The sequence below is a fragment of the Hemiscyllium ocellatum genome, chromosome 36 (assembly GCF_020745735.1).
Source record: "Hemiscyllium ocellatum isolate sHemOce1 chromosome 36, sHemOce1.pat.X.cur, whole genome shotgun sequence".
In the NCBI taxonomy this organism is placed as follows: Eukaryota; Metazoa; Chordata; class Chondrichthyes; order Orectolobiformes; family Hemiscylliidae; genus Hemiscyllium; species Hemiscyllium ocellatum.
In genome coordinates this window covers 7,831,715-7,854,579 of record NC_083436.1, presented here as the reverse complement: position 1 = coordinate 7,854,579, position 22,865 = coordinate 7,831,715, and the positions used below count along the sequence as shown (strand labels likewise).

The window sequence follows — 22,865 nt, the reverse complement described above, 5'->3', positions numbered from 1 at the left end:
GGGACTGTTTCAAGCAGAGAACATTGCACCTTTTTAGGGAAAATTCAATCTGTGATGCAGATGATGAGCTGGGGTAAGTTGGAGTGATTAGATTTGGATTGCTGCAGAAAAAAAACAATCGATGTGATGAACCAAATGACTTATTTCTGTAAAGAACAGTAAACCTTTACAGTTCTAGAGGCCACTAATTTGAAGCTGCAGTAAAGAAAGCTCTGAGTATGTAGAATGAGATTTCTGAAGAATGTGTTTAATTTTGTGTGTAGGTTAAGCGCATTAAAAGGCCTGTACTGTCTAAATATATTTCTTACATTACAACCATGAGTCCACTTCAAAGATAACTGAGATTGATTTCAAAAGGCATTCTATCAATCCAATCCTTTTTTCATTCTGGTATAAAGTTAGAAGTAAAGCTCTTCGTCCTTTTTATTGCTTTGATCAAATTTCTAATCTTTTAATAGCACCGTGAATCCACCGAAATATCTGAATTAAAAAGAGAATGACAATCCCTTGACTTGAGCTGTGCTGTATCCTTAACCATAACTTGTTTTGAATTTAAAATATAGTCTTCTAATACATATCTCTTTCTGACTGAAAATTTCTCGGAGTTCACAGACGTCAGATTTTTTTCGCGGTTTCAGAAACCGAATGAGTTTTCTGAGAAATGTACAATTAAAAATGCATTTTATTTTATAAATCTGCTGTTCACCAGCTTTGAGCTGATCTGATGTGGAAGTGTCAGCTTGATAGAGAAAACACCCAAGTAGCTTTAAAATGTCATTTGTTGCTGAACAGTCTTTTGTTCAATGTGTCTGGAATAAAATTGCTCTGACAGTCTGGAGCTCCCATGGAAGTCACTAGACAATATGGCGGCGTAGCTCTGCCTACATTTCATTGATCCAACTTGTTGGATTTTGTTGTATCTTCTGCAGGGTGCAGGAACTGATGAAAAGTGTTTGATCGAAATTCTTGCCTCAAGAACCAACCAGGAACTTAGAGCAATCATCAAAGCCTATAAGGAAGGTAATGATTGTAGTCCATTTTGTACTTAATTTACTGTTTAGCAACGATGATTGGTAAAGCAGGTGTGGAAGCATTTGATTGGCCGACACGTTTGTTCTGGGGTTAATGATTTATAAATCTAGGATCATGTTAGCCAAGTGGCAAGCTCTTTTTAAAATTCTGATTGCTTCTGTTTGCACCATCCAGACTAGAGAAACATTTATGTAAGAATAGGAATGGGCTATTTGGACCCTCTGCCCTGCCTCTGCCATTCAACAGAATAATGGCTGAATTTGCCCCTGACCTCAATTCCTCTTTACTGCCAGCTCTTCATAGCCCTCAATTGTGATACTCCAAAACTCTATCTCCTCTTTACTCCTCAGTAATCTATCTCCACAACACTTTAGGCCATTCTTTTCAGTCTGGGTGAATAAGTTCATTTGAGTCTCCATTTTAAGAGTGCCCCCTGAACTCTGTAACTCTGTCCCATCTTGATGTCTAACCTGTCAAGCCCCATTGGAATCTTTAAATAAAAACAGGAATTGCTGGGGAAACTCAGCAGGCCTGGCAGCATCTGTGGAGAGAGGAAACGCCGTTAATATTTTGAGTCTGACTGTGATTTCCCCTCAAATTATTGTATTCTTCAAAAAGACCACCCCTCATTCATTGGCCAGCTAAATCTTTTTTGAACTGCTTCCAGCATGTCCCTTCTCAAATACAGGAGCCAACGGTGCTCACAGTAGTCCCGGTGTGGCCTTCCCAACAACACCCTGTACAGTTGTAACAAGGCTTCCCTATTTTCAAACTCAGCATCCAAGCAATAAAAACAGAGATTCCATTTGTCACCTTTGTTACTTGTTAGGCACGCGATGCTAATAGTATGTGTTTTGTGCACATAACCACTCAGACCCCTCTGTGTTACACTCTTTTGGAGTGTCTCTCCATTGAAATAATTATCTGCTTTTTGATTCATCCTACCACAGTGCTTTTCTTTTTAATCCATTTGTGAGATGTGGGCATCACGAGTTGGCCAGTGTCTTTTGCCCATTGAGATCTGAGTTTGCATTATTTTTATAACTTGTATCTTGTTTCGTTTTTAAAACAAAAGGTCAGAAAGCTTCATGTAAAGTTTTGTTAGAAATTGCATGCAGTGATGAATCAGTTAAATCTAATTGTCATAACATCATTTTGAGTTCCTTTCTATAAATTCAGTTTATTTCATTAAAATAAAAAGGGAACTCTCTTTGGGGGCGGGATCTCAGTTAGTCTGCATCATCCAGTTGGAAAATGTAATGATCTTGGTAATGGGTAAATGACATGCTCAAAAGTCGTGTGATTCAGCACCACAGTCTTGTGATCGTGTCTCGTGATCAGATCTCCAGGAGCAAGTCAGACCACAGGCTGCAATAACAATGGCATCACCAACACACTTCCTGGTCCTGCAGTATCAGCAACACAATGGAATTTAATGCCCTCGTCTGCGACTGGTTTGGAAACTGGGGCATTTAATTGAGTGGGAGATACTGCTGTTTTCCTGCCTCTGACCCAATTTAGTCTGAAGTTTTGGGGCACATGCTGCATCCCTCCCAATGCTAGGTTCTTTTTCTTGAGATTCTTACACACTTGATACAACTGCATCTTCTGTGAACAAGCAAATTTTATTAAACAAGGACAAGCTGTGGAGGAACCTCTAATACCCTTTGCATGCTTGTGGAGCTGTGTCAAAAAGATTTCTCTGAACAAAGGAACAGTCCTTCCTTAATACATAACCTTTACATCACAGTCAGTGATGCCCACACAACAACCCACAGTCACCCCCCCCGCCCACACCGACAGTCACATGCCACTCAAGACACAATGCAGTGACCACATTGTTCCCAGAAACTGTGTGATGTAAATCATCGCTTTAATGGTTAAATCTGTTGTGAATTTTTTTTTGAACTGCAGTAAGTAATTAGAATTTAAATTGCAATATTCTTCTCGATTTCTGAATAGGGGATGATAATGTAATTCCTTTACTCTGAATAGCTAGGAAATGGCCATGCAAATGGCTGAATAGCAAAGGATGGGAATGTAAATTCCTTACATTCTACCTGTAAGACAGAGACCACACCCCTAACCTCAGGACATCCAATTTCCTGCAGGTCAGCAGAACAAATTAACCCTCTAATGTCTCACCCAATCCCCCATAGAGGACCTTAAATGGCAGTTAATGTGGGTGAGGTAAAAACCTTGACTGCAGATGCTGGAAACCAGATTCTGGATTAGTGGTGCTGGAAGAGCTCAGCAGTTCAGGCAGCATCCAAGGAGCAACGAAACCGACGTTTCAGGCAAAAGCCCTCCTCAGTTAATGTGGGTGAGGCAATCTGAAAAGCATGGTGGCAGCGCTGAGCCACAGATCCTCCAATTGGCCAGCAGCTCTTCCCGGACAGATACACATTTTTTGTTGTTGTCACTGCTGTCCTTTTTGTCCAATTAGTTGCTTAATCCAGAGGAAAATGTGGCTGGGGTGATCCCTGAAACTGCCGATGCAGGTTCACCCCGGGTTTCTGATTATCACTGGGATCTCCCACTTGGTGTGTAAAATGCAGCTCAACATTTCAAGTCTGTGATCTACCATTAGAACCAGCTAGGAACGGCCTGGTAAAATGATTATTTTGGTGATTCCTTGTAATGTCTGTGGCAAAAGCCAAAATGTGGTTTGTGCTTTGAGGATTAAGGATCATTATTCAGATCTCAACTCTTTTGTTTGCTGTAAGCATCAAGGTCTATTAACTCAATTGATGAAGGCAGAGCGATGGACGTGATCTATATGGACTTCAGTCAGGCATTTGACAAGGTTCCTCATGGTAGACTGGTTTGGAAGGTTAGATCACATGGAATATAGAGAGAACTAGCCATTTGGATACAGAACAGGCTCAAAGATAGAGGATGGTGATGGAGGCCTGTGTTCCCTCATATATATAAGTGAACACCCAGTCGAATGCAAGGATTGTCACAAACACCAGGTGGGACAACCAGGAAGAAAGGTAGCCACCAGGATACACGAACACCAGCTCGCCACAAAAAGACACGACCCTCTCTCCCTCGTAGCCCTACACATGGAGGAAAGAAAACTCACCATTACGACTGGGACAACACATCTATCCTGGGACAGGCTAAGCAAAGACATGTCAGAGAATTCCTAGAGGCCTGGCACTCCAACCACAATGCCATAAACAAACACATAGATCATTTATCATCTATCAACCCCTCAGAAAACGAACAGGAAGTGACATCACCACAAACCCCAGGAACCCCATCCAGGGCAAACATATAAATAGAAAGCAGGAGACAACAGCTTCGCTTCACTTGGAGGTCGCCACTGATGATGTTACCTAGCCAGGTAATGAAACGTCTGGATATCAAACCTACAGTTCAGCGAGCAAACCTACACCCCTTACCTTCTCTATGCTTGTCATGAGTTTACAGACATCTATAAGATCAGAGTTTGCACATTCTCCCCACGCTTTTCATGGGTTTCCTCCGGAATCTCTGGTTTCCTCCCACAATCCAAATGATGTGTAAGTTAGGTGAATTGGCACTGTTAAATTGCCCACAGTGTTCAGGGATTGTGTAGGTTAGGTGCATTAGTCAGGGATAAATGTAGAGTAATAGGTTCGGGAATGGGCCTGGGTGGGTTACTCTTCGGAGGGTCGGTGTGGACTTGTTGGGCCGAATGGCCTGTTTCCACACTGTAGGGATTCTATTCTATTCTATTATATTGCTCACTGTCCAGGGGAAGAGGGTCCCAGCATATGCAGCCTCGCCTTATAACTTGAACTTTCCAGTCCAAAGCATTCGATTAAATCTTCTTTGTATTCTTTCTAGTTTAATAATATCCTGTCTATAGTATGGTGACCAGAACACTCACTCCAAACGTGGCCTTACCACTGTCTTGTAGTTGACTGTGTTCTTTGGTTTTAGAACTGCTAGCATCTAGTAAGTGGAGGGAATGCTATCACATTGAGTTATGCCTTGTAGGCTTTTGGAAATTGGATGATATGTCACTGCAGCATTCCCAGTATCTGAAGTGTTCTGGGATTTGTGATTATTCCAGTTATGTTTATGACTGTGACTGTGGTGTAGTGGCTTTGCTGATGGACGATAACCTTAAGTCAAAAGGAAGAGTTTCTCTTTCACCAGAAATGGTCATTGAATGGCAAGTAACATTTGTACCATACATCAGCCTAAGTCAGAGTGTTGCCCAGGTCTGACTGTGTGCGGGCGCAGGCAGCTTTGTTATCCGAGGAATTGTAAATAGAATTGAACACTGCAATCATCAGCTGACAAACTCGTTTATAACTCTTTCAGAATATGGCAAAGATTTGGAAGAAAATATTGTTAGTGACACTTCTGGTCATTTCCAAAGGATTTTGGTGATTCTTCTCCAGGTAAAACTAATTTCCTAATTAAAGTGCAAACCACCAAAATTATTGCAAATGTTTTGAGGAATATTTATGTAAATAGCTTCCCCATTGTTTTAATCTGTGAAGCAACTTGCATTTAATAATACTCTAAATGCAGTAAAATAACTTAATATTTCATAGAAGCATTACCACACAATAGCAACTGGAGATATTAAGATGGGTGAAAAAAATCTCGCAAAAGAAGCGGGCATGTCTTAAGGGAAGAAAGAGAGCTAGTTAGATGAGGTTGTTTAAGGAGCGCATTACAAAGGTAAGGATCAAGATCGCTACAGGCATGGTGACTACTGTAGGTTTTGGGGAGATCTACTGGCCAGGAAAATGTGGTGCTGTCAGCAGTCTAGGGGGTAACTCATGACATAAGGGTTTTGATGGGAAGTGAACTGAGGCAGAGTTGAACAAAGTTGGATCAGCTTTGGGCAAAAGGACATCAAAACTGGGAACAACCTAACTCAGTGGCCAGAGAGTGGAGAGGTGTTCATAGTTTGGGAACAGACTTTGTGTAGGGATTAGAGACAGTCGATTTGACCTTGCCCTAGTATATAATTGGAGAAACTACCTCATCCCATTTTTGGGTATTGGATAACTTGTGTGTTTAATCAGAGTGTGTGAAGAGGGTAAGAGAGGTGGTGGTGTTGGGGTAGTGGTGTCATTGGTGGTACATTTGGAAGCTGAGGATATGATTTTAGATGTTGTCAAGGGGCAGCATTCAGTTCAGAATTTGGAGAGTTACAGAGATAGATCTTTAGGATCTACAGAATTAACAACTCAGGAGCTGATAAGTAGCCAGCTGGGTAACTGAGGAGGTGTGTTAGAGAAGGATGCTGTGGGCAGCTGGATGAAACTGGCCATCAGACAGGTCAGAAAGGATGTGGAGGGATAGTTTATCATTACCACTGTCAGATAGGGTTCTACTTGTGAAATTGAGGGCTTTATTAAAGTACTCTGGCATTCAGAAATCTGATGTGTAAGATTGTATTGGAGATGCTTTGGGATAATTTAGTATAATGAAACTCTTGTTATCAGCTCTGGACTCCAGCAGCCTGGCGATTATTGAAATTGGGGATATGGGGAAACTTGGATATTAGTTTTGCTTCAGTACCATTCTCTCTAGTGGATTGGACTAATTCTCATTCAGAAATGTGAACAGGTGATGTTCCAATGCAGTACGGAGGGAATGCTGCATTGCTAAAGGTGTCACCCTTTGGAAAGGGATGCAGAACTGAAGAATGTCTGGAGCTCTGATCTGTTCAAAAGATCACAGTGAGCTATTTTAAGGATAAATGAATTAAAAAGCTAAGAAATAGGAGCTAGAGGAGGCCATAGAACTCCCTTGTCTCTGCTCTACCACTCAATGATCTTTGATCTTAAAATAACTTTTTTCCCCCGATCTCCGTTTACAATGATGTCCAAATATCAATATATCTATCCTTCTTGGTCTTGAATATACTCAATGACCTTGCCTCTGCACCCTTCAGGGGTTGAAATTTCCAAAGATGCAGCTTCTGTTGGTGCTCAGTGTCCAGCAGTAACTGCATTCATTCAAAGGCCTATTCCAATGCCATTTATGCCTTCTGTCTGCTTCATAAGAGCCAACCAATTTTCTATCTATGTTAATATACTTCCCTACCAGTTACATCTCTCTTTTTTACAATAACTTTTGATCTGCCACCTTACCAAATGCCTTCTGGAAATCTACTTTCAGTCCATCCATTGGCTCCTCTTTTTTCACAGAATGCGAACATTTGTGTGGAAAGAACACCAGTAAATTGGTGATTGGTTTTTCTTTTCTAAAAGCATATTGACTTTGATTCCCTTTGACTTATCTATATGTCTCCAATTGTAACTTCTTTCGTAATAATATCTATCATAGGGAAGATGTTGGAAGTTAAGCCAACTGGCCTATAATTTCCTGCTTTCGGAATAAAGGAATGACATTAATTTGGGCATTTATCAGCCCTTGGCTCCAACAGTTTACTTAGTATCACTTCTATTGTGATTGTGGTTTTTCTTTTCAAATTCCTCCCTTACTTCCATTTCCTGATTTATCACTGCTTCTGGAATGTTATTTGAATTGTCTATTGCAAAAGACATGATCAATTAATCTGTGTTTAGATTAGAGAGGTGCTGGAAAAGCATAGCAGTTCTGGCAGCATCCGACGAGCAGGAAAATCGATGTTTCGGGCAGGAACCCTTCATTTCTATATTTTCCACTAATTTTCGAGTTTTCACTTTCTATAAATATGGAAAGAAGATTTAGCAAATGCTTACTCTCTTCATATTTCTGGCAGGTTTTCTTTCATAATCTAAATGGTCCTTTGTCATTACATTTTATTGGTCACTCCTTGCTGTTTGTTTGTATTCTGTTCAACCTTTTGACATACTACCTGTCATTGCACAATTAATGCTTGCTTGTTTAGTTTGATGCTATCTTTAACCTTTCTATTTAGCCAGGGATGGTGCGTTGATCCCTTTCCACTTGTTGAAATGCGTCCCTTCTGAAACATCATCTTAAATTTGTACATTGATTCGGCACCTCAGTTGACGTATCAGTTAACCTGATGTGTACGTTCACTTTTGCTAACTGCAGAAAGAAAGCAAGTTGACCCATGTGATTACACTGAGGTAGATAGCTAATTGTTTGAGAATTGTTTAAATTCAACTTTTGAAGAGCAAATTATAAAGATTTCTTCAAAAGTAAATTTTGACACATGATGTTTAAGGAGGAATATTTGGTCATTTCTCACACCTACTACAGAACAGCCTCAATTATCTGAATGAGACGGGCGGGGAATATTTTCTTCCGATAACATTTTTACAGGACCTTGATTGGATAATTGGAAATTCGGATAATTGGTGGTCGGATAACTGAGGTTGTTGTGTATGCCATTCACTTCATGTACTGGTTAATGATTCGCGAGCAATCCTGGGTTGCAATGCCTTTTTCTTTCTCTTTGTTGTTTTTCTTTTGTTTTCTCTCTCTATGTGCTCTCTCTCACACACACACACACACACACACACACACACACACACTCTGTCCCCTACGCTTTATTTCTCTTTCAGTCTGTTTCTATCTATATAGATTAGATTCCCTACAGTGTGGAAACAGGCCCTTCGGCCGAAAAGTCCACACCGACCCACCGAAGCGCAACCCACCCAGACCCATTCCCCTACATTTACCCCTTCACCTAACACTACGGGCAACTTAGCATGGGCAATTTACCTAACCTGCACATTAGGTGGGAGGAAACCGGAGCACCCGGAGGATACCCACGCAGACACTGGGAGAATGGGCAAACTCCACACAGACAGTTGCCTGAGGCAGGAATTGAACCCCGGTCTCTGGCACTGTGAGGCAGCAGTGCTAACCACTATGCCACTGTGCTGCCCATAAAGTTTGGCTATAATTCACTTTTTCCTTTTTGTCATTTGCTGTGTTTCTTTCCTTTGGTAAATGAAACAAATTGTTAGAGAAAGAAACAATGTTAGTGAGATCTCAGATGTGAGATTGAAGATGTTGTGTAATAATGAATTGCCAGCAATTTGTAACTTCACAGCATCCGCTGTGGGATGTGCCATTCTGTGCTACTGTTTCAGTTACCATGAGAGATAATTAAATAATCAGTAACTTGTAACAACGGATTTCAGTTGATGATTAACTATGAGAGTCTTCATTTATAAAAGTTGAAATTTCCTTCTCCTTTTTCAGGCCAACAGAGATGAGAGTACGGTATACGATGATGCATCAGTTAAAAAAGATGCACAGGTCAGTTAAAGCATTTATGTTGACATTTTTTTAAAATTACAATTTGTCTTTAAATAACTCCCTTTAAACTCTCTTTAAATAACTAAAAGAGTTCTTCCCTCTTCCACATTTTTCAAGTGATTTTGAGGCATTTTTGTTACAGGTACACAATCCTTTATCCAAAACCCTCGGGGCCAGCTAGATTTCGGAATTTGGAATTTTTCAGATTTCGGAATAAGTGACAGTTTAACGGTGAAATAAAAATCTAACTGAACAGCAGACACACCTGTGAGTACTATGAGTGCTGAGACAGAACTGAGGCTTGCCAATGCTGGGCCATGCTGTCATGTCACATCTGAGTGACAGGCATCGAGTGGGTGTGGAGTTGGGTTAGATGTTTGCTCACCAAACAACCTTGATAGGGAGAAAACATCTTCACGCAAAAGCTTCAGATTTTAGAGCTTTTAGGATTTCGGATAAAGGATTGTGTACCTGTACTATGTGAACTTTATTTCATGCTTGGGTAACACTTGGGTGAGACACTATTGTGTCAAAAGGTGTAACTAAGTAATGGAGGAGAATAAGGAACAATATGAAGGAAAGGTTCAAAATTGCGAGAGATAGAATTTTAATGGGATGAGAAGAGTTTTAATTTGGATTAAAAGGAGCAAATGTTTGACAGGAAAAAGCTACAGTGGAACAATGGGTGACCTTTAAGAATGCCTTGTTTTGGATACGGGCTGAGTTCATTCCAAATACTTGGAATAGTCAGGTGTGTACCTAAGCCAGGCTGTCTTGAACGATGAGGGAGATAGGGAATATGGTGAACCCAAAAACAGGGTGAATGATGCACAATAAATGAATTCTTTGCGTGAGAATTAGGTCAAATGTAATAAACTGAGAAGGAAGTGAAAAGGAAAATAAGGTTGTGAAAATCATTGGTATAAAACAGAAGCTTCTGGCAGTAAGAAGTGGAGTGGGGCCAGTAAGGGACTGTATGCTTGTAGGTGCAGAACAGGGCTAGAATAGTTAGTATGTACCTTGTAATAGTGATTGCTAAAACAGAGGATGTTGACAAGGTGTTGATAGAAATGGTGAGGGTAGATGTAATGGCTAAAGTGAAAATTCAAAAGAAAGATGTATATGAAAGGCTATCTGTGCTTAAAGTGGATAAGTCACCTGATCTGGATGGTTTGCCTCCCAGCTTGCTGTTGGAATGAGTGGAGCTCATAGAAGGACTTGCCATAATTTTCCAATCTGTTCTAAACATGTTGAGGTGATAGAGGATTTAAGAGTGGCACATGAGATTGTCTTTCTGAAGTAAGATCTAAAGGACATTCCTGGATAACTATAGGCTGTGTAGTTTAATATCAGTGTTAGGTAAGATTTTAGAAACCATTAGCAAGCATTTGGAGACGTTTGAGCTAATTAAAAGAATCAGCATGGATTTATAAAATGTGGATCGTGCAGTTGAGTATTCCAGTTGAGTTTTTGTTTGAAGTTGGAGAAGGTTGATGAAATCAAAATGATAGATGATGTTTGAATTTTGCAAAAATGTATGGTGCAGAAACAGGCCATTTGGCTCACCTAGTCCGAGCTGGTAGTGTTGACGTTCTGATTGAACCTCCTCCCTTGAACTTTCCTCCTTGAAATCTCTCATTATAACCCTCTGTTCCCTTCTCCCTTAAATGCTTGTCTAGCCTACCTTGAATGCATCTAAACCAATCCTTTAATCACACCCTTTGGTAATGAGTTCCACATTCTCTCACCATTCCTTGTGTAAAGATGTTTTTTTTTCTGAATTGCTCCAAATGGATTTCTTCATTAATATTGTATATTGATATCTACTAGCAATATCTCTCTGTATCCATGCATCAAATTCTTGCAAAATCTTAAAAAGTATCTATCGGATCATCCCTTTGCCATATACCAGGAAAAAGAGCACCCAGCCCTCCTTCCTCTCCTGATTTGAAAACTGCCACATTTTTGGATTGATCTTTGTAAATCTTCTCTGAACAGTCTCTAGTGCCTCTGTAGGTTCTTTGGGGCCAGACTGCATGCGGTACTCTGAAGTGTGGTCTAATCGGTGTTTAGTACTAATTTAGCATAACTTCAACTCTTTTCAATTCTATACTATTGCTTGGTTTTTCTAATTTGAGGCACATCTTTCAGTGATTGAAATATTGTGCTCCAGGATCAATTTGATCCTCTACCCAAGTGACCACCTATTCTTCCTCCAAAAATGCACAGTTTATCTGTGTTAAACTTACAAATTATTTAACAGTTCTGCAAATTTGTTAACATCCTCCCTATAATTTGTTGCAGTCCTCTTCAGCATTGACTATGCCAGCCTTCACCACTCCAATTTGGTACTAATGTATCATATAAATATGGAAATATTGGAGGAACTGGGATTGTTCTCCTTACTTATGTTACTTCAATCAACATTACCTTTTTTAAAAAATTTTTTCGTGCCATTGCATGGACACCCCCGTGACCTCTTCCAAAAGTGGAAGTCTATCTGTCTGCAAACATGTGCAGACCCTCTATGCGGCTGCGCATCTTGGTGGGAGCATTGTACCTAATGGAAGTACTCCAAATGACGAGGATTTTGATAAAACAAATTGGGAGAAATTATTTCCTCTGGCAAATAGGTCAGTAACAAGACATTAAATGATTAGCAAAACAAAATCGGTTTAAATTTCTTTGCACACTTTATAAACCTGACTAAAGCACAACCTGAGAAAAATATCTGGAAGCAAAATCTGTGAGAACTTTGAAAAGTTGGGCATGAAGTGGTCTGGAATACAGAGAAAGTCAGTATGTGGGATTGTATTGCACTGAATTACTTCCTCTAGAGCTGAATGAGTAACATTTTTATACAACAGGAACTGTTTCAAGCTGGAGAATTGAAATGCGGCACTGATGAGTCAACATTCCTCACGATCATCGGGACCAAGAGTTTTGCTCACCTTCGGCAAGGTGTGCTGTGCTGGTTTCACATTCATTACTGGCAGTAAATTATAATTATGATTTAAATGTTGTAGTATTGGTCAAATACTTTAAACTGTAACCTTTTAAAAGAATATTTCGGGAATAATACAACTAATTTCAAACATTAATGTTTGCAGTGACTAAAAGCTAGAGATACTTGTATTCTTCTGCTTTCTTTCTCTGTCATCACTTCCTCCTTCTGACTTTGACCTAAGTCACAATGGGTATGCGTGAAACATCTGATTACTTGGTATACTGTGAATGGAACATTTTTTAAATTGAGAGCAAAGGTCCAAATCACATTAACTGGGAGGTGTTAAACAGTAGAAAGCTTGCATTTGTAGTTCATCAATTGTCATAATTTTCCCAGAGTGCTGAATAGCATGGATCTCCATTTCTGTCTGTCCCACGCTGTCCTTACACATTCCACAAAATCATCTGTCATCTGTTTTCTCTTCTGCTTCCTTCTCCAATATTTTCCTTTGATCTTCTCCATTAAGTGTTTACTGTGATCTCGGTGTTCCCTTTGATACACTGGCGTCCTCTATTCTCCAGCTATTTTCAGCACTTCTTCATAAACATTTCTCTCTGTGTAAATCAGTAGAACATTCTTGAAAATGTCCACATCTCTAATACAGTCAGCTTATCCATATTTCCTTTATTTGTTATGTTTCTGGAGCATGTAAAATGCGTAATAAAATGTAAATATCTCCGTATCCTTATCCTAAGATTTAAGTTCAGTTTATTTGATGTTAAGACACCCTTCAATTCAGACAAAGTTAGTCCTAGCTATGTCAAGTCTTCTTCAAGTCACAATCACACCTCATCATCTGTGATATCTGCTCCAAGTGCCTGAACCTTTTCACTTGATCCAGGGTTCATGCACTTCTTTCACTTTTCACTTCTGGGATTAGGTCTTTGTTTAATATTAGTTCTCAAACTCCTTATTTTCACATGGTTTGCAATTTTAGTTTTGCCTTTTCTAGTAGGACATCCTAAAATGTTCACTGCCTACAGGCCACTTTTGAAGCCAAGACTATTTTTATATCGGCACATTTAAAACCAATGCCTTGCCAAATAACTGTCCTAATATTATGCAAAACGGTAATAATCTTCATTTGTAAGGTCTGACTGAAAGTTGGTTGCAACTTCATTTTGTCTGAAGTTCACATGTTCGGTGGGAGGAGAGGAATGCTGTCCATTGTATTATCGCATCACTCCCCAACTCCTCACTTGTCAATGAAGTTAGTGAATAACTTGGGGAGATTGTTAATTTCTTCATCCACTGTAGGTTGGGACCAAGTGGGTGTGCTACCAGGAATATAAAGGAAGTCCTGCAGTTGCAAGTTCTCACAATATGGGGAATTTCAATTGCACAGCAGGCAGTGGCACCACCAACAGGTTCCCTACCCGGAAGTCAGTTTGTTGGACAGGTGTAGAATAATTGGGCTTGGAGCACTGGGAAAGAGACAAGGTGCTGGTGGTCCGGGTCCTAACTGTGTGTGTGTGTTTCAGACAAAAGGAGGTGGGTCACGTTGGGTAAGCTGTTGCAAGGATGTGTAAGAAGGTACGCTGGGTTGTCCTGTCCAGATATAAATTTCTGTGAGCTTGTTTGCTAAGTAGTGGAGACTCCTAAGGACCTGAGGAAGCTGTTGTTGTAGCTGCCTTAAGACTGTGTTGAAATAGTACTAGGCGATCCTGTGGATTGCTTTGTAACTCCCCTGTCTCTGCAGCAGAAATTGTGGGTTTAAGTCCCACTCCGTGGGCAGGATTTCATGGCCCTCCAGCTGGCAGGTTTGCAGGTGGGAATGGGGATTGCCTGTAAAATTTCCCAGGAGGTATCCTGTCAGCCCTCCCTTGTGTTAAAGGGCTGTAGCAGCCTAACCTTTTTATGCTGAGGATGATGGGAGAGGTTCAGGGGCAAAGGATGGTCACCCAGCTTGGGCCAATAGTCAGGAAGGTGGGGATGTGAGTTCCTTTCCACACACCTTCCTGTCCTACGGAAGGAGCGTTTACAACCCAGCCCATCAGGTTATGATCAGCTTCTACATCGTCCAGTGCTCCATGTCTGTTCCTCACGTATAAAAGAGTGATCCTTGTGAGGATACTAAAAGCACATGTGAACATTACCTGTTGAGAAATCAGTCACCATATTCTTCACAAAAATCTCTGGTCGTGTGAGATGCTGAAGAATGCAGAACTTTTATTTGATTGTATAGAAATACATGACTTGAATTTCAGATTTGAAATATCTATGCCCACTGATAGAAAGGAACACAATATTCAGTAATGTTTGGAAATAATATTTAATATGAGCTCTTTTGCAGTTTTTTCTGAGTACATGAAAATCTCAGGCTATCAGATTGAAGAAAGCATTTCTTCTGAGACGTCTGGAAATCTGAGGACTGCATTACTAGCAGTTGGTAAGAAGCAAGATAGTGTTTTGTGACATGATATTATATAGTATTTACAGTATGGAAAGATGCTCTTCAGCCCAACTGGAAAATGCTAGTAATTATGCTCCCCTCAAAACTTTTACCTTTCTAACCCATCAACCTATTCTATTTCTTTCTCCCTCATTTGTTTATTGACTTTTCCTTAAATGCATCTATGCCAGTTGCCTGAGCTAGTGGTTGATTGACTTGCGAATCATTTTCAAATGTTTTGTAATATTAATTGAAACATGGCCTACTAATTTGTTCTGTGAATGCTGCCCTTGGAGCCATAGATGGGATATATGGATAAAATGATGATATTTGTGTTCTGTTTCAGTGAAGTGTATAAGAAGCGTTCCTGAGTATTTTGCTACGACTTTACACAATGCTATGCAGGTATGTCAAAGGTAGCTGGTAGATTTAGTTTAGGTGGTGAACTTAATAAATTTAATACAATTTAATAATACAATTCAATAATTCAAACATAAACACCCCCAGCACAGGAACAAGCCCTTCAGCCCACCAAGCCTGCGCCGATTTACTAATCCTTAGTTTGACATGCTACTTCTTGCCCAAGTGCGGGTCCTAGCCCTCTGTTTGCCACCTGTTCGTATGTCTATCAAGATATGCCTTAAACGTTGCTAACGTACCTGCTTCCACCCCGTCCACTGGCAGTGCATTCCTGCACCCACCACTCTCTGGGTGGAAAATCTTTCCCACACTTCTCTCCCAAACTTTCTCCCTCTCACCTTGAACCTGTCCCCTCTTGTAGTTGACCGTTTTCCTCGGGGGGGGTGGAAAAAGCCCCTGACTGCCCACCCTCTCTCTTCCTCTCATAATTTTGTAGACCGCTATCCGGTTGCCCCCTCAGTCTCCATCTTTTCAGTGACAAGTTTATCCAACCTCTCCTCATAACTAAAACCCTCCACAACTGGCACCATCGTGGTAAATTTTCTGTGCACACCCTCCAAAGATTCCACGTCCTTCTGGAAATGTGACCAGAACTGCATGCAGTATTCCAAATGTGGCTGAGTTTTATACAATTGTAACAGAGCTTGCCAACTTTTATATTCGATGCCTCAGCCAATGAAGGACAGCATACAGTATGCCGCCTTAACTAGCTTATCCATCTGTGTTGTCACTCCCCGGATTCTGTGAACTTGAACACTCTGATCTCTCTGTGTGTCAACGCTTTTAAGGATTCTGCCATTTATTGTATAATTCGCACCTGAATTTGATCTTCCGTTTGTCCAGATTAAACTCCATCTGCCATTTCTCTGGCCAAATCTGCAATGTAATCCCATTTGACAATCCTCCTCAGTATCTGCAAATGCAATTTTGGTGTCATTCGCAAACTTACTAATCAGACCGTGGTAACTTCTTCATGCTAAAGTGACCAGCCTTTTACCGTTGTGTACTTGAATGGCATGCAGGGGCATCATTACAAAACATCCTTTTTTTCAAGGATGTGTTATTTCAGGCCATAGGATGTGAAATTAAGGCTGGGACATGCCCAGCAGCTGCTTCTGTTCAAACTGGCACTCAGGAGGGCTGGAAGCCTTTGAGGCAGCAGTGTTAGAACTGTATGATGCCATAGTACTTAGTTGAAGAGACAATGGCCCCAGCATCTGTGTGTGTGTGTGTGTGTGTGTGTGTGTGTGTGTGTGTGTGTGTGTGTGTGTGTGTGTGTGTCCATCAGCATGCCAAGGTAGGCTAGCAATCAAGATGCCCTCACCTAAGTCTTATGCAGCAGAATTCATCTGCTGTCTTTCCTTCTGGGCACTGGTGAGCAAAACCGTCCTTGTTTCAGTCGAAAGGTGCACTTCAGTTGAATAAATTGTGATTCATCAAGTGTGCAATTCTTAAAATGGCAAGGAAGATTATTTTAACTGGTTCACACTTGAACTTTACAACTCACTTTTCTGTCCAGTGTTTAAAGAGCTCAGTAGATCAAGCGATAATTTGTTCACTATTTAACAGATCCATGTACAATGTAAAACTAAATTGACTTGATAGAGGAAACCTTTTTAATGGATATTGAATAAAAGCAGACAGCTACAGTATTGTATTGTATTGTCTTTGAATTGACAGAGTCTGACAAAAGGAGTGAAGTATTTTTGCATTTTCCTTTGCATCTAGGGAGCTGGTACCGATGATGATACACTTATCAGGGTAATGATTTCAAGGAGTGAAGTCGATTTGCTAGACATACGGGAGAAGTTCTACACCAATTATGGAAAAACTCTCTCCAGTATGATCAAGGTATGGCTATGGAACAGAAAAGGGCTTCTTTGTGAGAAAGATAAAATTACAAGCTACTTAATGGTCATTACCCAGATCAGTACATATGACCGATAAATAAACAAGCTAAAAAAAACCAAACATCTTGACCTGAATATTTAAATATTTGAAATAAGGTACTTTTACTGTCTTTGAGTTTGTACAGCACAGAAACAGACCCTTCGGTCCAAGTGCTGATCAGACATTCTAAATTAATCTAGTCCCATTTGCCAGCATTTAGCCCATATCCCTCTTAAACCCTTCCTAAGCATGTATCCATCCAGATGCCTTTTAAATGTTGTAATTGTACCAGCCTCCACCACTTCCTCTGGCAGCTCATTCTATACACGCACCACCCTCTGTGTGAAAACGTTGCCCCTTAGGTCCCCTTTAAATCTTTATGCTCTCAACTTAAACCTATGCCCTCTAGTTTTGCACTGCCCAACCTCAGGGAAAAGCCTTGGTCTATTCACCCTATTTATAAAACCTCTCACATGGTTTTATAGACCTCTATGTAAGGCCATCCCTCAGCCTCTGGCACTGCAGGGAAAATAGCCCCAACGTTTTCAGCCTCTCCCTATGGTTCAAACCTGGAGGGTATAGCTGATGCCAGCAAAATGATAACTTAAAAATTCCCGATTTCATGTCTCACCCTGGAAGATAAGTGGATTAAAAAGGATGCTTAGTAACGAAATACATGGCAGGATAATCAGGCAATATCCTGTGTACAGATGTCTTTGAACTCAAATTAGGTTGCCTGTGTTATTACAATGACTCCTCTTTAAAATATTTAATTAGCTGTGAAGTACTTTAAGATATTTTGAGAATATAGAGTTTTGTAGAAACATAATTTATTCTTAATGTCTTAGAACATAAAACAGTAGGCTTGACTTGACTCACATATATAGATGGGGTAACAATAGTTTGGGAAAGGGGGTGGGGTAGATTCTCTGAATAAGATAAAAGTAATATCTAAGGAAGGGCCAGAAGGGCAATAATGTGATAGAAAAATAACTTCAATCAACTTAATATAAAAAAGATGCAGTTAAATAGGAAATGTCTTGGAATTTATTAATGTGGTAGAAGATTACTTTTTTTGACCCAGTGCTGGAGACATCGCTAGGGGTAATGCTTTTATCATGAACACCTCCTTGCACTGATTCCGTGCAGCATTCATATTTTAAATAGTATTACAGCCTCTAAATGTTATGAATCACATGATTCAATTTCAGATAATCTGACAATTGCTACAGCTAAGGCTCAAGGGCAAACTCTGACTTTGAAAAGGCAAACTACAAAGAAATAAGAAGGATTAAGCGAAAGTGATTGACAGGTATTACTGCATCCAAGTTGAGGAGAAATGGTAGTTTCAAAGTATCAGGTTGAATATCCAGGATAAAGTCAAATGATGGTCAGAATGGCTGATTAAAACAGAATTTCTTTTGAATAGAGAAGATTGGGAACTTTAGGGTTTTATTTTATTAAAAAGCTGAAATACCAAAATCCAAAAAGGCCGAAGGGTTTTTAACAAAGGAACACTGCTAGGAAGCATTTGCCAGTATAATGTGCACTATAATTGATTAGGTAGGTTCATCGGCATAGACATTGAGGATATTCTGAATCCAGTTTGATGTAGCAATATTGGCACTATGCAGGTGTCAATAACTTCTCCCAAGCAGGACTTGCACTCTTGACTTTGTGTAAACCCCAACCCCTGAGAGAAAATTATTCGTCTACTCTGCAGTTCTGAATGATTAAAAACATAATGTATTTGTGTTTGAATTTATGCTTTATCTGTTTGGCTAAGTGTGAATTCTTTCTCAATTTTCTATGAAAATGTTGTAGAACTAATGATTTTTGAGACCTTGAGATGGATTTTCAGTGTATATAGTTTCAGTGGAAATCTACCTTGTATGGTTCCATTTTGCTCACTCTCTTTAGTATATGCTGTCATTTAAGCTTGTTCAAGGAATCATTGCTATATAAAACCTCTTGTGTTTCCATGTTTTAATACATAAGATCTCTAAAATTGTCAAGAGGAGAACTTGTCCCCTTATTAGGATTTAGTCTTTTGTCTTTTTGAACAATATAGCTTAATTCACACAGCCGTATGCTTCCTTGTGCGATTTATATTAACAAACCTTTTCTTTCTCTGCAGAACGATACATCGGGCGATTACAGGAATGCCCTTCTCAGTATGTGTGGCGGTGAAGATCAATAATGCCACTTATGATTTAATCAATTCCACATATAGATTTGAGGCTTTGGCCTGTATGATTAATTAAGCAGATATTATTGTAATGCAATTTTTTTAGGAACTAAAGCTTGTAAAGCATGCATAAGAAATTATTTTTAGCACTTTTGAGGGAGGTCTCTGATAGTTCCTCTTTCTTCATTTGTGATTTATATAATTAATATTGACTACCATGACACAAACCATTGTCTTACATGGCAGAAGACTGTCACCGAGATGAATAATTCCTCTCTGATCTCAAAGGTGTTCATTCTATTGCATTTATTCACTTTGCAATCTAAGCTTGCTATTCACCATAATCAAGTAGTTAATGCAGCTGCCAGTTTAACAATTTATTACTGTCATAGCAGTATGTCAATGAAATATAATGAGTAATTTGAAACTAAATGTAAATGTATAAGGTTGAAGTTGGAGCTTTTTGAGATTAACTAACTACCAGATATTGTCTTTGCTTTGCTCCTGAGGGAACCAAGTAAATGAAGGAGGCCAATCAGTATTAAACATACTCATTTCTGTCATAGCAATAGACCAAGGCGTTGTGTTTTTCTTTGCCCTGATTAACCTTCAGGGTTACTTTATTGTTTAATATGTCAATCAGGTACACTATTGCAGCCTGCAAATAATGAGCATTGGACATTGTAATACAGTTGCAAGAAGGGGAGTCAACAAGTAGATATTTTTCTTTCCTGTCTAGAGATATTATTATGCACCTCTAGAGCAAGTGGAACTTGAATCCAGGTCTGTGAGCTCAGAGGGGTAGAGAGAATACCAATATGCATCTTGAGCTTAACTTAAAGCAGTTGCTTCCCTTTAACTGTTCTGAATCAATGTTAAGTTAAGCAGTTTCAAGATCTTGTTATTGAGTCTAACACTGGAATTCAATCAGTTGATTGAACATCAAATATATGGTTGCACTTATTTTCCAAATAACTTTGGCACAAACATTTGTTGATTTCATGTTGATGTTTTTCCTACATATGTACATACTGTTAATTGAACATAAATGCCACTGCTGAATAGACCACAGCTTGTAGTAGCTAGAGATTGGAGCGTGTTATGATGATGGTTAGGACTACCACAGAGCTGGCATGGGCCCATGGAATTGCACCAGTGACCTCGGTGAGTGAAACCTCCTACATGTTGGTGGATACAGTGTGAGCCAAGTGTACACGCCCAACTGTTCCTATCAGATCAGCATCTGAACTGATGTGTTAATGACCAATGGAGAGTAAAAAGCCATTTGATGACATAAGCAACTATCATCCCCCTACTAATACCAAAGGGGATTCAACTACTGAATAAGGCTGTTGGGATCAACTGTCTTGCATGCAGGCTGGGGGAAGGGTGTTTACAAGAACAACAAAAATTTACTGTGATTTCTTTCCTGTGCCACAGGAAAGAAATCAAACAACAACGACAAAAGATGATGATGGAAATGGTTGGAGGGATGACTAAAACTTTGGTCAGAGGCAGGTTTTAGAAAACACTTTAAAAAAGCAGAGAGACTGAAGGAAGAGACCTGATTTAGAGGGAATTTCAGACTTTGGGGTTTTGCAGGACTGCCAATGGGATGAAGAAAGAGAGAGGAGCACAGGGACAAAGTTCAAATAGCTCTAACCATTCAAATTCCAGAGAGTATTATCCTGATTTGTTTAACCTCGCTACTTTACATAACTCTCGAAGAAAAGGGCAAAAGAATATTTTCCTAGCTTTCCTGAAATTTTCATCTTGGTAATTCATTCATTAAATGACGTGGTTTGGTCTTTGTCTATGTTTTTGTTATTTTAATCCCAAAATTTATCTCAATATTTTACTTCCAGATTCTAATTAAATTATGATAGATACATCTTTCATTCTCTAAATCCAAATTGAAAATTTTAACTATTGAGCATAAAGCAAATTTATCAGAATTGAGTGTCACATTTGCAGCCCCTTTTATAAAATATAATTAAAATTAAAAAAAAATTGTAAGCAAATAACACTCCAACATTCTTCAGGTGTTGCTCCGCCCATTTCGTTTCCCTGAATATTTCTGTTTAAAATGAATGTTGACAAACACACCAGGATACAGACTACCAAAACACTGACTGTGCAACAAAGGGAGTACACAAATTCACTTTGCAGCACCAATCTAAGAAGCCAATAATAATTGGTTTAATTCAAAAACTTTGTTTTTCAGAGACTTTATTTTCCAAGCTAATGCATCTATGATTTAATGAGTTTTAGATTGGAATTCATCAGCACAGAAGCTGATCTTTTCTTGGACTTAGCTCCACTTACCCACCTGCTCACCGTAACCCTCAATTCTTTTACCGTTCAGAAATTCTTCGCTTTAAAGACATTAAACAAGGAAGCAGCAACTGCTTCACTGGGCAGGGAATTCCACGGATTCACAACCCTTTGGGTGAAGAAGTTCCTCCTCAACTCAGTCCTAAATCTGCTCCGTCTTGTTTTGAGGCTGTGGCCCCATGTTCTCGTTTCATCCTCCAGTGGAAACTGGGAGGTTATCCACTTCAGGAGCAGAGGCAGGAACACCGATTATGATCTGAATGATGAGAGATTTGGGAAAGGGCGAGGTGCAACAAGACCTGGGAGTCATTGTACACCAGTTCTGAAGTCAGCCAGGATCTTATTGAATGGTGGAGTAGACTGATTGGGCTGAAGGGACCATTTCTGCTTTCACATCTCATGGTTTTACTGCCTGGGTTTCACACTGCAGAGAGGATCTCAGGTGTGCTGAAAGTTTGGGCCAGTGAAATTGTTGTTTTTGATTTTGTTTTTGATAGAACAATGTTGTTGTCAATACAATTTGAGCTATGTACTTTATACAGATTGCCTCTTGATACACTTATAACATGTTACCTGCAGATTATTTTAGCAGACAACTATGTGAAGTTAACAGTTAATTCCTTGCCTACTGTGAATGAGCAGAAAATAATTAATGTAATTGTTAACCTTCACATTTGATGAAGGAATGCTATTTGTTATGCTGCCTCTGCATTAGACAACATTTCACACTGGATTTCCAAGGAGGCAATCAAAATATGTGATTCTGATTATGCCTTTGCCAAGAATCTAATCAGTGTCATATACTTTGACTCCTTGTAGTCACTTCCCTATCAAGAATCATGCACTCCATTCACCTAGAATATCCAAACACTGATTCACTGTTAGACAGTATGGTTAGGCCAGATTTTGGTGTAAAATTAATGGTGACGCTAACAACGTTCACTGTTATTTATGTGGCAATTGATCAACAAACTCCTTCAAAGTCTGTGTGATAATGGTCACTTTCTGAATAATTCACTATTTCCAGAATTTCTATAACAGCATCTATTCCTTACATTTATGTGGCATAGTTGCCGAAAACTCACTAAAGAATGGTAAGACTTGCCTGATCTGGTGCTTGGCGTAAAATGCATCATAGAGATGTTGCGAACAAGAATGTGAGAGAAAGGAGGAGGTAAGAGTCACCCTGTCATCAAACATGGAAATATACCCTTCAGTCCAACCAGTCTCTGCTAACCATAATCCCAAACTAAACTAGTCCCGGATCCTTGGGCCATATCCTTCCAAACCTTTCCTAGTCATGTACCTATATAGATGTCTTGTAAACATTGAAACTATACCTGCATCCAGCACTTCCTTTGGAGGTTCATTCCACACATGAACCACTGTCTGTGTAAAAAGGT

The 22,865-nt window shown here is 39.6% G+C and overlaps 1 protein-coding gene across 1 annotated transcript in view; it reads left to right on the top strand.

Moving 5' to 3' along the window:
- The window catches only part of anxa5b (annexin A5b), a 51,387-nt gene extending 31,686 nt beyond the window's left edge, over nucleotides 1–19,701 (top strand). Inside the window, exons 6-13 of the mRNA XM_060851536.1 lie at nucleotides 930–1,020; nucleotides 5,353–5,432; nucleotides 9,175–9,231; nucleotides 12,099–12,192; nucleotides 14,532–14,627; nucleotides 14,977–15,035; nucleotides 16,779–16,901; nucleotides 19,078–19,701. Of these exons, the coding sequence (XP_060707519.1) occupies nucleotides 930–1,020; nucleotides 5,353–5,432; nucleotides 9,175–9,231; nucleotides 12,099–12,192; nucleotides 14,532–14,627; nucleotides 14,977–15,035; nucleotides 16,779–16,901; nucleotides 19,078–19,140 (663 nt within the window). The 3' untranslated portion in view covers nucleotides 19,141–19,701. The remainder of the gene's footprint in view (nucleotides 1–929; nucleotides 1,021–5,352; nucleotides 5,433–9,174; nucleotides 9,232–12,098; nucleotides 12,193–14,531; nucleotides 14,628–14,976; nucleotides 15,036–16,778; nucleotides 16,902–19,077) is intronic.
- The last annotated feature ends 3,164 nt before the right edge of the window (nucleotides 19,702–22,865 follow it).